Source organism: Oncorhynchus masou, chromosome 31, assembly GCF_036934945.1.
Source record: "Oncorhynchus masou masou isolate Uvic2021 chromosome 31, UVic_Omas_1.1, whole genome shotgun sequence".
Taxonomy (NCBI): Eukaryota; Metazoa; Chordata; class Actinopteri; order Salmoniformes; family Salmonidae; genus Oncorhynchus; species Oncorhynchus masou.
The window spans coordinates 28,574,961-28,591,819 of NC_088242.1; the positions used below are offsets into that span (position 1 = coordinate 28,574,961).

The 16,859-nt window shown below is 42.5% G+C and overlaps 1 protein-coding gene, 1 long non-coding RNA gene and 1 pseudogene across 2 annotated transcripts; 1 reads left to right on the top strand and 2 right to left on the bottom strand.

Moving 5' to 3' along the window:
• Positions 1-411: 411 nt before the first annotated feature.
• LOC135523747 (uncharacterized) lies at positions 412-1,228 on the bottom strand. The gene is made up of 3 exons (XR_010452863.1): positions 962-1,228; positions 772-867; positions 412-672 (listed from the first exon to the last, which is right to left on the bottom strand). It is a non-coding gene; the product is annotated as an uncharacterized LOC135523747 (long non-coding RNA).
• Positions 1,229-1,346: 118 nt separating this feature from the next.
• LOC135524931 (myosin-2-like) lies at positions 1,347-5,639 on the bottom strand (annotated as a pseudogene).
• Positions 5,640-12,906: 7,267 nt separating this feature from the next.
• adprm (ADP-ribose/CDP-alcohol diphosphatase, manganese-dependent) lies at positions 12,907-15,539 on the top strand. Its single transcript, XM_064950620.1, has 3 exons — positions 12,907-13,721; positions 14,030-14,152; positions 14,272-15,539. Exons 1-3 carry the CDS (start codon positions 13,145-13,147, stop codon positions 14,559-14,561), a joined length of 990 nt encoding a protein of 329 aa, XP_064806692.1. The 5' UTR covers positions 12,907-13,144; the 3' UTR covers positions 14,562-15,539.
• Positions 15,540-16,859: the final 1,320 nt, after the last annotated feature.

A 16,859-nucleotide genomic window follows, 5' to 3' on the forward strand; every position in this document is an offset into this window, starting at 1 on the left:
ATTAAAACTACATGGAGGTCTTGCCGGGTCTGAATTAAGCCTCAAAATCCTGTTTGGCTGACTAATGATTTGGATGATTGTGTTACACTTCTTATACTGTTGCCTTGTTTGGCAAGATAATGACAACAACAACAAAAAACTATCAAAAGTAGGCCTAATTAGATCACTGGAGGATATGTTAATGCAAAACAGATAAAAGTGAATGTTCATGTTTTGTGTCATACTTTAAAACAACCCCAGAAACAGTTATACATGCACTTGCTTAATTTATTTTGTACTATAGTTCCACTAGGTTGTGCTACAGTCTATACATAAACAGAACCAGACATCCAGGCAGGCATCCAAGCAGGCACAAATCCTGGGTCTTCTAACCACTTCTGGGTCTTCTACTCACTCAGATTCAGGCTGGTACATAACATAAAAAATATGTAATACAAATGTTGTTTTTATTTTCCTTTTTTTTGGCAAATAATACACACATCAATCAATCAATGTGGTACTGAAATATATGAATACATATGTTTTTGCATCGTATCGTACATTCCCGGCATCCCTGCTCTTGGCTCTAATCTTGTTGAGCTGGGACTCTGCGACGTCAGCCCTCTCCTCTGCCTCCTCCAGGTCATGCTACATCTTTCTGCACTTAGTCAGGTTGGTGTTGGCCTGTTCTCCCTGGAACAACACCACCAGACCATAATACAAGAAGTCAGGGATTAACAATAACAACCTGGTACTTTCTCATTAGGTCATAGGTCATTGATCTAAGCTTACAGCTTCCTCAGCCTGACGTTTGTAGGCCTTCACTTTCAACTGCAGCTTGTCCACCAGGTTCTGCAGCCTTTGGACAGTCTTCTTGACCTCTTCGGTCTGCAAGCAGAGATCAGCAGATCAATCAGTGAGGTAAAGGAAATTAGATCACTTCTAATTGAATCAGATTCCTCTGAACTAATTTCTCTACTACCTGGTAGGTGAGCTTCTTGACTCCCTGCTCATATTTTCAGACTCCTTTCATGGCATCAGCTCCTCTTTTCTGCTCAGCCTCCAGTTCTAATTCCAGCTCACGCACCTGCCAGTGAGTGGCTCACATCACAAGTAGTCAACACTTGATGAATAGTTTCAGGCTTCCTCTGGGATATGCTTCCATTATAGCAGCTAAAAAACAATGATTTCACTATGCCTCCAGCCTAGCAGCTCTGGGAGACAGCACCATCTGCCGGTATGTCATTAGATTAATCTAGAATATTTGAGTCCCATACTATGATAATCTTGTGAAAAGGGGATGGGTTACCCGAGCCTCCAGTTTCTGGAGCTGCTTCTTGCCGCCCTTCATGGCCAGGTTTTCAGCCTCATCCAGACGGTGCTGCAGGTCCTTGACTGTGACCTCCAGGTTCTTCGTCAATCCTCTCTACATGACCACTGGTGTCCTGCTCCTTCTTCAGTTCCTCAGCCATCATGGCCACCAGTGTAGGAGAACATTTCATCACAAGTTCCCTGGAGAGATCAGACCTCTGTTTATCCACCTTAGCCCTGGCAGCATGTTCCGCCTCAATCTCCTCTTCCAGCTCCTCAGTAGAGGCCTGAAATAAAGTATTGAAGGAAACATTTTAAACACAAAAAGGGCTTAATCTTGAAAGCAATATTTTCTCATTGAGTACCCTGGAGCTCCCTGATCTCTTTCTGAGATTGAGCTGACGAACTTTGCTCGTCCTCAATTTTGGTGAGAAGCTGGCTGAACTCAGCTTTTCCTTCCTGTTTCTATCAAAATCACATGTTCTAGAATATGAATGGATGAATAACTGAAGTGTTTAGTGTACCTTTTCAGTCGATCCTCCAGCTGCTGCTTGTCGTTCTCCAGATCATTACAGATTCTTGTGTCAGTTTCAGAACCCCTTCAAGCTTTCTCTTTGTCCTTTCAATATCCATCCGTATCTTTTTTTCTTGCTCCAGAGAACGCTCAAGCTGTAAAACGAAGTAAGAAGTATGTTTAATTGTGAAACCTATCCAGAATAAAAGCTAATAAAGCTCAATGTTTAGACTTACATCATCCATTTGTTGCTCCAGCTTATCTTTGGCTTTGGTCAGAATGTTGACTTTGTCTTCCTCTGCTTGGAGGTCATCCAAGGCTTGCTGGTGGGTCTCTTGGAGGGCTTTCTTGTCCTTGGATAATTTTTCAATCGTCTCATCTAAACCTCACATTTCTTCTGTCAAATTTTTCACCTGAAGGTTTTTAAAAAAAAGACACGTCAGTGAATGAAGGATCATACATTTTTTAGAAAACAGACCCATTCATGAAAGACATTCACCCTGTTTTCAGTGACATGTTTCTCCTTCTCCACTTTGGCCAGGGTGAGTTCCAGATCATCAATGTCCTTCTTCAGCTCAGAGCACTCATCCTCTATATTCCTCTTCTTGGAAGTCAGTTCAGCATTGATTTCCTCCTCATCCCCCAGCCTCTCACCCAGCTCTTTGGCTTTGGTCTCCAGTTGGATCTTGTTCTTGATGAGGCCCTCATATCTCTCCTCTGCATCCACCAGACCTTCACTTTTCTGGAAAGAAAATGTCTCAAACAAAATATAATATTCTGTTGATATTTTCTATTGCATCCTGATAACCTTGCTTTTTGATGTGATAAAATTACTCTGGATCTCTAGAGCAAGTCATCCAATGTTGTAAGAACATTGTTTCCTATACTTTGGCACTCAAGAACTATACTTACAGCCTGAACTTGCATTCGCAGGTCATTCTTCTCCTGGAGCAGGGTCACCAATTTGGCCTCCAGCTCGTTCTTCTTGGTCTCTGCTTAGACCAGGTTGTCCTGGCACTTGCTAAAATCCACTAGTCTAAAAAAGTACAGTTTTATAGCTTCTTTAATCAGAACTAGTTTTCAGCTGAGCTAACATAATTGCAAAAGGGTTTTCTAAAGATCAATTAGCCTTTAAAAATGATAAACTTGGATTAGCAAACACAATGTGACATTGGAACACAGGAGTGATGGTTGCTGATAATGGGCCTCTGTATGCTTATATAGATATTCCATAGAAAATCTGACGTTTCAAGCTACAATAGTAATTTACAACATTAACAATGTCTGCACTGTATTTTTGATCAATTTGATGTTATTTTAATGGACAAATGGACAAATGTGCTTTTCCTTCAAAAACAAGGACATTTCCAAGTGACCCCAAACTTTTGAACGGTAGTATATATATTTTTTTAAATAATTAAATTAAAAGTTTCCACCATATTAGAGCAATTCTATCAGATATGTGAAGGGGAGTGAACAATGGTAGGAGGGAGGTCACTTTCTATCTAAACAACTTTCTGGAGTGACATGCATCCCAGGTTTTTACCCTCAGTGCCATCCGGTTCCGCCTGCTCCTCTCGCTGCTTCTGCTTGAACTTCATGTTCCCATAATGCATCACAGCACCAGTCAGCTTGTAGATGCCAATCTTCTTCTCTGAGGTGAATCCTAGGATGTCAATAGCACTCTAGAAGCACATCAGTGGACAGTGTTTTTTTAAATGAACGAAACTGAGCATTTGTAAGGGATCCTGATCAAATCAAGAATTAGGAGACAAATTCAACACATTTTCTGCAATTTCAGTTTGATTTAGCCCAAGTTTCTCTCCTCACATCAGTAGACTGCAGTTCATCACAGTCATCGATACTAGCCGCAACAATTTCCCCTTAGCTGATAAACAGGAAGTCATAAGGGTTGGTGGTGATGAGAAGAGTAGCAATGAGCTCAGGCTTCTTGTTGGACATGATCTGGTAGAAGATGTGGTAGCGCCTCTCTGCTGACAATTGGAATGTCGCCCTGGATTTTTCCAGGAGATCTGCCAAAGCAAAGAGAACATGTCTGTGCTGTGTATCATGTGTATGTCATCGTATAAAATAGATGTTTCTGAGCCAAATGTGGCATACAACTTACGGTAACACTTTATTTGGATAGTCTGTAGAGTATCTGCAGATGGACTATCAGACTTTCAACTAACAATCTACTAACCCGAACCCGAACCCTAGCCCTAACCTCTGTCCTAACCCTGAACCCCTTACCCTAACCTTAACCATTTCCCTAACCCTTATTCTAAATCAAACCCCAACCCTAACCATAACCTTAGTAAGCAGTTGCTTATCAACAGTCTGTTGACAGTATGACCTGGAAAATCCGGACTATGCAAATAAAGTGTGACCCAACTTACAAGTCTCAAATTCAGCGGAAGCCAGTTTTCCTGTAGTTCCAACATGAATTCTGATGAATTTTCCCTGAACAGAGAGAAAACAAGACGGTAATGACCTTGATGACTTAACAATGATGACAAATAAGTGGCACCATATGACATAGACAGAAATACTGATTTACAAAGCGAGAGGAGTTGTCGTTCCTAGCGGTCTTGGCATTTCCAAAAGCCTCCAGCAGAGGGTTGGCTGAGATGATCTGGTCTTCCAGGATTCCCTACAGGTAAGATACAACAGACCAGTCAACCAATCAAGTAACATTCATTCATTCAATCATAAAGTACAGTAGATTATCTGTCTGTTTAGAGACCTACTAAAGGCATGTTCTTTGTATAGCTGTCTGAACAGTGTTTCTTGAGAGGAAAATGAAGATGTTGAGTTCTACTTGCATGCATTTTGCCTGGACCCTCTTTCTGCTTGTCCCCATTTCCAGACACTGCGATGGTCACAAAGTACTGGATGACACGCTGGGGGTTCACAGTCTTCCCTGCACCGGATTCTCCACTGAGAGAAACACAAAGCACATCCATAAAAAAACACAATGTTTCTTCCTGTTGAAGAACTTAAGTTGATTTTCAAGTTCCATTACTTACGTGATCAAGATGGACTGGCACTCGCTATCTAAATGAAAAGGAGCATCACAATCATGAGAAGAACATACTGCATATGAACAGACGACAAACTAATAAATTACATTGAAGAACTTGAATCCTACCAGTCAGCTGATAGGCATTGTCGGAGATGGAGAAGATGTGGAGTGGAGCTTCCTGACGTTTCTTCCCTCTATAGGCCACTACCACCTCCTGGTTGTAAACTAGTAACCACTTATAGGGGTTCACATTGACACAGAAAAGCCCAGAGTCGGTCTGAAAACACAGCAGTGATTGTAATATCCGTTTAAGGAGAGTTATGTGGAAAGGGTGAGCTTTGGAAACAAACTCAACTTCAGACAAAGCACAACCTTCACTCGTGTCAAATGTGACTCACATAGACCATCCATGCTGCGTAACGCTCTTTGAGATTATACAACACAGCGGCCTCATCGAAGTAGGTCATCAAGACTTCGTCTTCCTCCACTGTTACAGTCTATGTTTAGGAAGAAGAAATAGACACATTTCTGGAAAATACTCGATCTCGATTGTTTACATCTTTTTTTTCACATGGCACTGTACTAGTTCAATTAGACGTAACTCAATGCTCCCGCTTCAGTCTTAAAGGTTGCTTTGCTGCCCTCTTTGCTTTGGAGAGTGCCTTTGACATACAGCACCTTAGGCTCAGACACAAACACAGCCGTCTTGGCATCAAAGGGTCTGTTCTGTGCTTCTATCCTCTCTCTATCAGACTTCCGGAGGTATGGGGAAGCTTCCCCAAACACACCCATCTCAGCATCTGAACTCATCTTTGTAAAGCACCCTGGAGGGGACTGGGGGGACAGAGATGGAAGTTGGAAAAGAAATTCAAAGTATTTGTCAATTGAACTGAAGAATAAGAATGACTTTTAGACCACAAGAGGCTGCTGAGGGGAGAACAGCTCATAATAATGTCTGCAAAGGAGCAAATGGAATGGCATGAAAACCATGTGTTTGATGTATTTGATACCATTCCACTCATCACGCTCCAACCCTTACCATGACCCCATCCTCCTGAGTTTTAGACACTTACCTCCCTCTGATGATATAATTCATGTATGAGATCCTTTGAGTAATGTGTGTTCCTATAAAAGAGAAGTCAGATCACTCATCAAATCATAAGATCACAGTACAAATGTCTAGCAATGCTTTCATTGGAACGTAATGGAAGTTATCACAAGGCACAGGTACACTATACTTCACAGAGTTTGAAGGGCCTTAACAATGTGTTACTGTCATTTAATTATTCCAATATGTTTTCATTAATTGAATTCCCTTAATCTATTTTATGAGAATTTGTAAGATTCTTGTTTGCATAAAATAGACGAAGACCAGTCTTATCAATAATAGGTAACAGAATTTATTCTCGGAGCGCGCTGCCACGTTACCACGAGCAACAGTTTATATACAATAACATGACGTCATTTCATTGCTTCTAGAATGAATCCCCTCCTCCCGACCTAGAATTAAGTGAGTTTAAAAGTTCATTCCAACTCACTAACACAATCACAGGTCACACAACATAACTGAATTAACTCTTGACCCCTCACCATTATCAATCACCACTTAGCTGACAGTTCTAATTAACAGAAAACCTAGGAATGCACTCACTGTCTTATCTAAAACACCCCAGAGCTCAGTTTCGTCGGTTCAACCATAGGTTAACGACTCTATCTGCTTACTTAACCCACTCCTCTCCAGACTAGTTTGGAATGATGTTCGTTATGTTTAATTACTCCTTGTCCATGTCACACAATCCCTTCTTATGAACTCATATTGTTAATCAGATATAATAAAAGAGTATAGGTTTACTTAGTTACAGTTCCGTTTAAAATGAGAATATTGTTCAGTCATTTATTCATAATATTCCTAACACAATAGCACCTCCAATCGAAAAATGTAGATGTCTGCTTCTCGTCCTCCTTTTATAAGGTTCCCTTTGGCTCAAGCGGAGACTGGACAAATGCCTATATTTGTGTCAAAGCCCCTTGAGAATGTGTGGCTTGATGGAGGTGAGGAGATTGGTATGTGATATTAAGGCAAATTAATGTCACTCAGCTTTTGTCACAAATCTGCAGGGAGCAGCTGCAGCTCAGGGGGAAATCTCATAGAACAGACTCAGATGAGAGTGACCTCTGAGATACATCCTTGGGACAGCAGCCTCTGATGCAAGGGTCTCCAAGGTTTTCAACATTATCTTGTTGACTCTTCTATGCAGAGAAACAGAATGTAATGCTTTCTTAAGAATCATGCAGACCTTTGTATTACAAGAGGTGTCAGTGAGGGCTGACTTAAATAACTCAAATCCATCTGATTTGTGATTGCTGTGATTGGGCTTATGAATTAAAGCATAGCTGGTTTCTCCTTCAATGCACATTCCTTCAATAGAGATTCCTGTAGGCTCTTCACAGAAGCCCCTGAGATGAGTGGATGAGGGCGTGGCCGAGATTTGGTCCTCCAGGTCCAGCATCTCACCATGAATCAGCTTTGAGTACAAATGGACAACACCCAAGATGTATATTGTGCTATGCTGTACTTTACTGTGCTGTACTGTACTGTAAAGTACAGCACAGTAAAGTCCTTGTTGATAATTACTGTACTTTAGAAAGCCATAGAATATTATGTATAATTACATAAACAACGGCGCCGCAGAAGGGGCAGATGGAGCGGTCTTCTGGTCAGGCTACTTAGACGGGCACATCGCCCACTGCTCCAGAGTATACTACGCGCCAACATCCAATCTCTTGACAACAAGGTAGACGAAATCAGAGCAAAGGTTGCTTTCCAAAGAGACATCAGAGATTGTAACATTCTCTGTTTCACGGAAACATGGCTCACTTGGGATTCGTTATCAGAGTCGGTACAGACACCTGGTTTCTTCACACATCGCGCCAACAGAAACAAACATCTCTGTGGTAAGAAGAAGGGCGGGGGTGTATGCCTTATGATTAACGAGCCATGGTGTGACCATAACAGCATACAGGAACTCAAGTCCTTCTGTTCACCTGACCTAGAATTCCTTACAATCAAATGCCGACCGCATTATCTACCAAGAGAACTCTCTTTGATTATCATCACGGTCGTGAACATCCCCCCCCCCCCCCCTAAGCAGACACCTCGACGGCCCTGAAAGAACTTCATTGGACTCTATGTAAACTGGAAACCACATATCCTGAAGCTGCATTTATTGTAGCTGGAGATTTTAACAAGACTAATCTGAAAACAAAGCTCCCTAAAATGTATTAGCATATCGAATGCGCAAACCGGGCTGGAAAAATTCTGGATAATTGTTACTCTAACTTCTGCGACGCATACAAAGCCATCCCTCACCCTCCTTTGGGGCAAATCTGACCATGACTCCATTTTGTTGCTCCCAGCCTATAGACAGAAACTAAAACAGGAAAGCTCCTGTGCTCAGGTCTGTTCAACGCTGGTCCGACCAATCTGATTCCACGCTTCAAGATTGCTTTTACCACGTGGACTGGGATATGTTCCGGATAGCATCGAACAACAACATTGATGTATACGCTGATTCGGTGAGCGAGTTTATTAGCAAGTGCATCGGTCATGTTGTACCAACAGCGACTATTAAAACCTTCCCCAACCAAAAAACGTGGATTGATGGCAGCATTCGCGCAAAACTGAAAGCGTGAACCCCTGCTTTTAATCAGGGCAAGATGACCGGAAACATGACCGACTACAAACAGCGTAGCTATTCCCTCCACAAGGCAACCAAACAAGCTAAGCGTCAGTATAGAGACAAAGTGGAGTCGCAATTCAACGGCTCAGACACAAGAGGAATGTGGCAGGGTCTACAGTCAATCACGGACTACAAAAAGAAAATCAGTCCCATCGCGGACCAGGATATCTTGCTCCCAGACAAACTAAACAACTTTGCTCGCTTTGAGGACAATACAGTGCCACCGACACGGCCCGCTACCAAAACCTGTGGACTCTCCTTCACCGCAGCCAATGTGAGTAAAACATTTAAACGTGTTAACCCTCGCAAGGCAGCCGACCGAGACGGAATCCCTAGCCGCGTCCTCAGAGCATGCGCAGACCAGCTGGCTGGTGTGTTTACGGACATATTCAATCAATCCCTATCCCAGTCTGCTGTTCCCACATGCTTCAAGAGTGCCATCATTGTTCTTGTTCCCAAGACAGCTAAGGTAACTGAGCTAAACGACTATCGCCCCGTAGCACTCACTTCCGTCATCATGAAGTGCTTTGAGAGTCTAGTCAAGAATCCTATCACCTCCACCCTACCTGACACCCGAAACCCACTCCAATTTGCTTACCGCCCCAATAGGTCCACAGACGACGCAATCACACTGCCATAACCTATCTGGACAAGAGGTATACTGTTCATCGACTACAGAATTTAACACCATAGTGCCCTCCAAACTCATCATTAAGCTCGAGACCCTGGGTCTCGACCCCGCCCTGTGCAACTGGGTCCTGGACTTTCTGATGGGCCGCCCCAGGTGGTGAGTGTAGAAAACAACATCTCCACCCCACTGATCCTCAACACTGGGTGCGTGGGTGCGTTCTCAGCCCTCTCCTGTACTGTCTGTTCACCCATGACTGCGTGGCCATGCACACCTCCAACTTAATCATCAAGTTTGCAGACGACACTACAGTGGTAGGCTTGATTACCAACAACGACGAGACGGCCTACAGGGAGGAGGTGAGGGCCCACGGAGTGTGGTGTCAGGAAAACAACCTCACACTCAAGGTCAACAAAACAGAGGAGATGATCAGTCATCTTGGAACAATTTGCAGAAGGAATTAAAACTACATCATTCTATTCTGATTGATGGACAACAACAGCTCCTGTAATTTGAGAAATGCCTCAACTAGTGTGGGAGAAGTGCTATTTTGGTGTTATCTGCATATAGATATTTGGAGGGCATGGTAAAAGAAAGACATGGGTTGGCATCATACGCTGTTTAAAAAGCTCATCTTTAATGCAACAGATCAAATCTCTAGGCTTATGAGTTAATGTCGGGTCAAGTTCAAGTTGTCTAAATAAAGCACAGCTGTCAGAGTTGTTCAGTCCATTATCAGACTCATAGACACACTTTTTTCTGATGGTCAACAATAAACAAACGATGGTTGGAATTGACTCTTCGTTAAGTCCCGCACCTGAATTTTGGGCAACCAATCGCAATGCTCCAATGAGAGCAGCTGCGGTCAGTCCCTCAGACAAGCTCACTGAAAGCCAGTGAGAGCTGAGAGCTATGGCAAAAACTGGGAGTTTTAAAATAGTGTAATGGCTAAATAACTGAACTGTGATTACTGTTCCTGCGAAGCAATTGTAATGACAATCCACCACAACATATCCACGAGTTTCCTGATTAGCAAGGGGTAGTCTAAGTTAACTGTGTATTAGAAAAGCAGTTTAAAATTATTGTGAAGGGATTTCTCCAGACAGTGGTTGAATGGGGAAAAGTATTTTTTATTTTATTTAAAAAATATATATTTCACCTTTATTTAACCAGGTATGCTAGTTGAGAACAAGTTGTCATTTGCAACTGCGACCTGGCCAAGATGAAGCAAAGCAGTTCGACACATACAACAACACAGTTACACATGGAATAAACAATCAATAATACAGTAGAAAAGTCTATATACAGCATGTGCAAATGAGGTAGGATAAGGGAGGTAAGGCAGTAAATAGGCCATGCTGGCGAAGTAATTACATTATAGCAATTAAACACTTCTTCTTTGGTATCATGGTGTTTGCACATTTTGTTTGTGCATGTCGCCACCTACTGTGATGTAGTGTGTGTTTAATACAAAATGCTCCTGCACCATACCAACGGGCTGGGAGGATGGCACACCACTCCTCAACACACCCTGTAATTCTTCTGAAGTCAAATCTCCTATACCCTTATATTTCTCTGCAGCTGCCACCACAGCATCTATTTTCTGGGATTCACGTTCCATTGATGCGGTACAGTTGATAACCATTGCTATGAATGCTAAGAAGACAACATTACTGAAGCATAAATCACTCATGGGCCTTTCCCTCTGTGCTGGCACAGATCTACTACTCACTGGGATCCTCTCAGGATCCCTCACCCTTGACCAATCCTCTACTTTCTTCACTGCCTCAGCATACAACGCCTTCTGCACTACTCTGACCACTCCAACCCGCCTCTCTCGCATGGGACACTTCCGATCACCAGCAACATGGTCACCCCTACAGTTAACACGCACACCTACATCCACTGAAACTACACAATCCTCTGTCCCATGCATCTCCTGCACACTTCCCACATCGTGGAATTTCCCTCCTACACGCAGCTGCTACATGACCAGATATGTTGCACCTGATTCTGCACAAAAGCTCTAACAGGATGATATATCCTAACATGACTTTGTCAGGCAAAGACTACGACTCAAAAGGACTAATAGTGACTCATCTGTTTCACCACGCTCAACACCGGGTCTGTGTCGCACCAAATCGCGGGCATCACAAACACCAGGAATTTTCAACTTCAATTGCTCCATCTCCACACTTAACGCTACACAAGAAATCACTCATTTCAATGGTGCTCTGTTCCTGAGAGCAAAGCAAGAAACAGATCTTCACCCAAGTTGCATGACATGGAGCACCTGTTCTCTCTGGTCAGAAGAAAGGTTACCTTCACTGATTTGCCTTTCTCACCCACCCTGAAACCACAAATGGATCTATAGTGGAAGAGTTCAAACACACCTCTAGGTCTATGTGATTAATATAAACATGTAAAGACTAAAGACCGATTTAGTTTACTGTGAGACCCGGTTCAATATCCAGTGAGGTTTAGTATTACTACCTTATAGTGTCAATACTGTGAAAATACGGGGGAGGTCACTTTCAATTTTTTTTGATGAGTCAGTAGAGCCACATTACTATACCTGCTAGATTTGTCTATGGCCCTTTTCAATATTTCACGAGAGTCCCGTGCATTTGGTGGTAGTGCAGTACTTGTGTGTTGTTTAAGTAACCTGCCATGCAATCCCAATACTGTATCTAATACTGCGCAGTTGCAGCGCAGTTGGGATGTTCGTGAACAAATGCACTGACAGTAGTCGGAATTACCGTTCTTCTAGCATCAGGATATTATGCTGGCAGCAGGATCGAAGATATGTCTTTCTCAAAATAAGAGTTCCCTTGCAAAGACATGCTAAACTTTGGGAATATCGATTTTTCTTTGGGGGGGGGGGGTGCAGTACAACTGTTTTTCACAGCATTGCAACCACATTTGAAGAAATAAATAGATATTTTGATGCTTTTTACCATGTATTATTTATACCAGCGTTGGAAATACTCAGTAGGTTCGGCTACTAACCAAATATGGTTAGTTTTTGAGGGGGACTGAGTCGCACGCCTTTTCGCCGACCCCTCCATAGCCCCCAATGTATTACACTGCAATATACTGTACATGGGATACATGTTGGTTTGTAGAGAAAAATGTTCTACTCAGTAGGGTCTCTACGAACCAAATATGTAGTTTTGGAGGGGGACTTTGTCGTAAATATCTAGCAGCACTTTGTTCTCCACCGTTCCATAGACCCCAATGCAATACACTGAGACAGGAATAAAAAAAATATCTCTACAAGCCAATATGTATCCCATGTACAATATGTTACAGTGTATTGCATTGGGGCTATACGAGTGGTGGAAAACGAAGTGCTGCTGGATATGTACGATACAGTTAGAGACCCTACTGAGTATTTCCTACCCCACTTTAGCTGACACAGTTAGAAAAGTTGTCTTTCTATAGCCCAAAATACAAGTGTCAACCATAGTATTTTTGAATTATATTGGTCTTAAACCAGATGTTGCATTTGTTTTCATGAATTGCTTATTGTATGTTCTTGTTCGCACAATACAAGTGGCCATTGATTCGATTCCATATCTATTGAATGAAATAGTTGTTGACAGTAGTTATTCACTTTGCAATGTTTTGAACTGCGGGCTTTTATTTTGAAAGTTTTCTCATGCAAACGTGACGTTATCATGTGTGCTGCTGGCAGAATACTAGTGCAATCGGACATGTAACAACTCTACCGGCGTTTTAGAAAACCTGTAACCTAACTGTATCAATTGACATTGAAACAATGTACAGTATCTAGTACAAGAGGACAACAGCCACAGAATATCCTGGCAACCTTCACTCCATTCTAGTAGGTAGAATAAAGAAGCGTTCTGGCAGCGGTCAAAAATGTTAGAAGGTTAGCTAGCTTTCTCAAGTGGACTAAAAGTAGAAGTTTGATCAATAACACCATGACAACCGGAATGGAGAACTGCGACAAACCACTGTTTACATTTGGAATAATCGCCGACATTCAATACGCCGACATAGATGAGGGCTTCAATTTCAAACGCTCAAGGAAACGATACTACAGGAACAGTCTTCGCATATTGCACAATGCACAGAAAAGGTGGACCGCGGATACTGTCAAACCCCGGTTCATCCTTCAGCTCGGTGACATTATCGATGGCTTCAACAAGAGGCACGACGCATCAGAGCGAGCCCTGGAAACGGTGATGAAAGTGTTTGACTCCTCTCCGGTTGAAGTCCACCACGTGTGGGGCAACCATGAGTTTTATAACTTTAGCAGAGACACCCTAATGCTGTCGGTCCTCAATAGTACTACAGATTCTGAAGCAGGAGGGGGGCATCTCAGCAGCTGTGAAATCTATGCTTATCATTTCAGTCCAGCCCCCAAATACCGATTTGTCGTTTTGGATGCCTATGATGTGAGCCTACTAGGGAGAGAGGAGTCCAGTCTGAAATACCAGCAGGCTATTGCTATTTTAAAAGCCCACAATGACAATGAAGATCTGAACCATCCCCCAGGTAGGTATACTGTTAGTCAGGAGGTCTGGACCTTTAGCCTATAGCACATGTAGTGCACTTGCCCTGTTAACTGCAGGGTAGCTAGTTTTAAACACTGTTCCCCCACAAGTGCTACACTAACCTCATCACATCACTTATGAGCAGAATAGCCTACCACTAGTAGCTACTACTTTATTGACACTGCACAATTCCATGTAGCTTGACTGTGGAGAACCTAATGCCACAGTAGGCCCTGAGAATAAGAGGTGTTTCATGTGAATTGAAGTGTTTGACATTTGTTTAATAATGTCTTTATCCATATGTTTTAGCACCTGTGGGGATGGAGCAAAGGTTTGTGAAGTTCAATGGAGGATTCAGTCAAGATCAGCTGGACTGGCTGGAAGGAGTTTTGTCGTTGGCAGACAAAAAACTGGAGAGAGTCACCATTGTCAGTAAGTCAAGTCATGAGGCCTACATAACAACTGTCATAGCAGGCATCATGACATTTGAAATCCCTAATGTGACTCAATAGATGAATTGACTAAATAATGTTGACTGTTTTCTTGTACAGGCCATCTCCCTATCCACCCCAGCTCTACAGAACCTATCTGCCTAGCCTGGAACTACGATGCGCTGCTCTCCATACTCCAGGCCCATAAGAGTGTAGTCTGCTTCATGGCAGGACACGACCATGATGGAGGCTATCACAGAGATGACTCCGGAGTGCACTACCTCACACTGGAGGGGGTGATAGAGACCCCACCGGAAAGTGATGCCTTTGGTACAGTCTCTGTGTATGAGGACAGAATGTTTTTAAAGGGATATGGAAGGATGTCTGATAGAATACTGATGTATCCATGATAATGCCAAAGATTCTACAGCTGTACGGAATCTGGGGAGGGACAATTCCTTGGGTCCTCATATACAGAGTATACAAAACATTAAGGACACCTGCTCTTTCCATGACATAGACTGACCAGGTGAATCCAGGTAAAAGCTATGATCCCTTATTGATGTTACTAGTTAAATTCACTTCAGTCAGTGTAGATGAAGGGGAGGAGACAGGTTCAATAAGGATTTTTAAGCCGTAAGACAATTGAGACATGGATTGTGTATGTGTGCCATTCAGAGGGTGAATGGGGAAGACAAAATATGTAAGTGCCTTTGAACGGGGTATGGAAGTAGGTGCCAGGTGCACTGGTTTGTGTCAAGTACTGCAACGCTGCTGGGTTTTTCACGATCAACCGTTTCCCTTGTGTATCAAGAATGGTCCACTATCAAAAAGACATTCAACCAACTTGAAACAACTGTGGGAAGCATTAGTGTCACCATGGGCCAGCATCACTGTGGAATGCTTTCGACACCTTGTAGAGTCCATGCCCTGACGAATTGAGGCTGTTCTGAGAGGGGGGAGGGTGTTACAAATCAATATTAGGAATGTGTTCCTAATGTTTGGTACACTCAGTGTGTGTATATACATATTACATTTTCTGAGTTAATGGGCTAGTGATTAAAATAAAACTTTATACCAATATTGATTTGAGTGGAAGACAACAGGTACTGATAAAACATGTTGCACATTCCATCTGGCCTGAGATTGGGTGCCAAAAGAGTGGGAGAATGTCTCTTCATAAACACACTTTCTCTCATAATATGTTACCTCAATAAGTTGATATTGTAGCTCTAAATTATGTTATTGTGGTGATAGACCTATTGACAATTACCTATGAAAAATGAATGCTTTGACAAGAGTAAATGGATTAATCTGTGTATTGCGCTGTAAGGGGATTATTATTTTACCTTCAATAAATTTAATTTGATTTCTAAATGTTCCTGTAATAGACATGCAAATTAAGTTTATTGTCATTACTAAATATATGCCATTTGATGCATTTATCCAAAGCACATGACTGCCATGGGGCTAAGAGTATAAGAAGCACCAAAAGACATTCAACCAACTTGACACAATGGTGGGAAGCATTAGAGTCACCATGGGCCAGCATCCCTGTAGAACCAGCATCCCTGTGGAAGACAACAGGAGACTCATGGCTGGAGGAGGCTCACAGCAGATCACACTTTAAGAAATATATTTTTCTTTATTCTACTACTTAAACCCTTTTATACATTTCCTTTATTATTGTAACATATTCAGGGGGTAGCCCTGACTGGGGCTTGAACCCAGATCTAGCAAGTGTCAAGCCAATACCTTATTCCAAACCTATTGATGAGGTAATTGGGTTTTGGAATAAAGGGAAAATCCACTCAAACTATCTTTAGATTTGTATTATTCCACTGTTGATACAGTCCCAAAATGTTCTGCATGTCAGAAGTCTCAAGATGTTGGACTTTCAAGAAGCAAACTGACTGGTTGCATCACTATGGCAACTAATCGGCCTCCGACCACAAGGCATTACAGAGGGTAGTGCGTACGGCCCAGTACATCACTGGGGCCGAGCACCCTGACATCCAGGTCCTCTATACCAGATGGTGTCAGAGGAAGGCCCTAAAAATTGTCAAAGACTCCAGTCATAGACTGTTCTCTCTGCTACCTCACGGCAAGCGGTACCGGAGCGCAAAGTCTAGGTCCAAAAGACATAAACAGCTTCTACCCCCAAGCCATAAGACTCCTGAACAGCTAAACAAATGGCTACCCAGACTATTCTATTCTGCTTCTCTACATATCAAGTTCCTCACTTATACATCCCACTTCTCACACCAATGTAGTGAATCTGGAGTATAGCCCTAGACTGGGACATGTGACTGTCAATCCAACACCTTAACCATTACACCAAGAGGTCCAAACCTCGTGACAAGGTTGCTCGATGTTGTGTTAAGGTTGCTACACTATTTTATCTTTCCACTGACCTGTCATACCTCACACCAGCTTCAGACAAACGCTCATAAAAAACTGCGTTGAGCATTACTTACAAGGACAACATTCTGCTGGCCCTGAGCCAACCTTACAATGTCTCCATAACCCCCATTCAATAAATGACTATGTACATAGCCTTCCCTGTAGCCATATCAACTGGATTACTCAACTCAAAAATATGGGCTCCCGAGTGGCGTCACTACAGACACCCTGGTTCGAATTCAGGCTGCATCACAACCGGTCATCTTGTAAACAAGAATTTGTTCTTAACAAGAATTTGTTCTTAA

Coding starts and splice junctions, on each gene's coding strand:
- adprm (XM_064950620.1), top strand. CDS start 13,145: ATGACAACCGGAATGGAGAACTGCGACAAACCACTGTTTACATTTGGA. Junction 13,722..14,029: donor AGATCTGAACCATCCCCCAG/GTAGGTATACTG, acceptor CATATGTTTTAG/CACCTGTGGGGATGGAGCAA. Junction 14,153..14,271: donor GGAGAGAGTCACCATTGTCA/GTAAGTCAAGTC, acceptor TTTCTTGTACAG/GCCATCTCCCTATCCACCCC.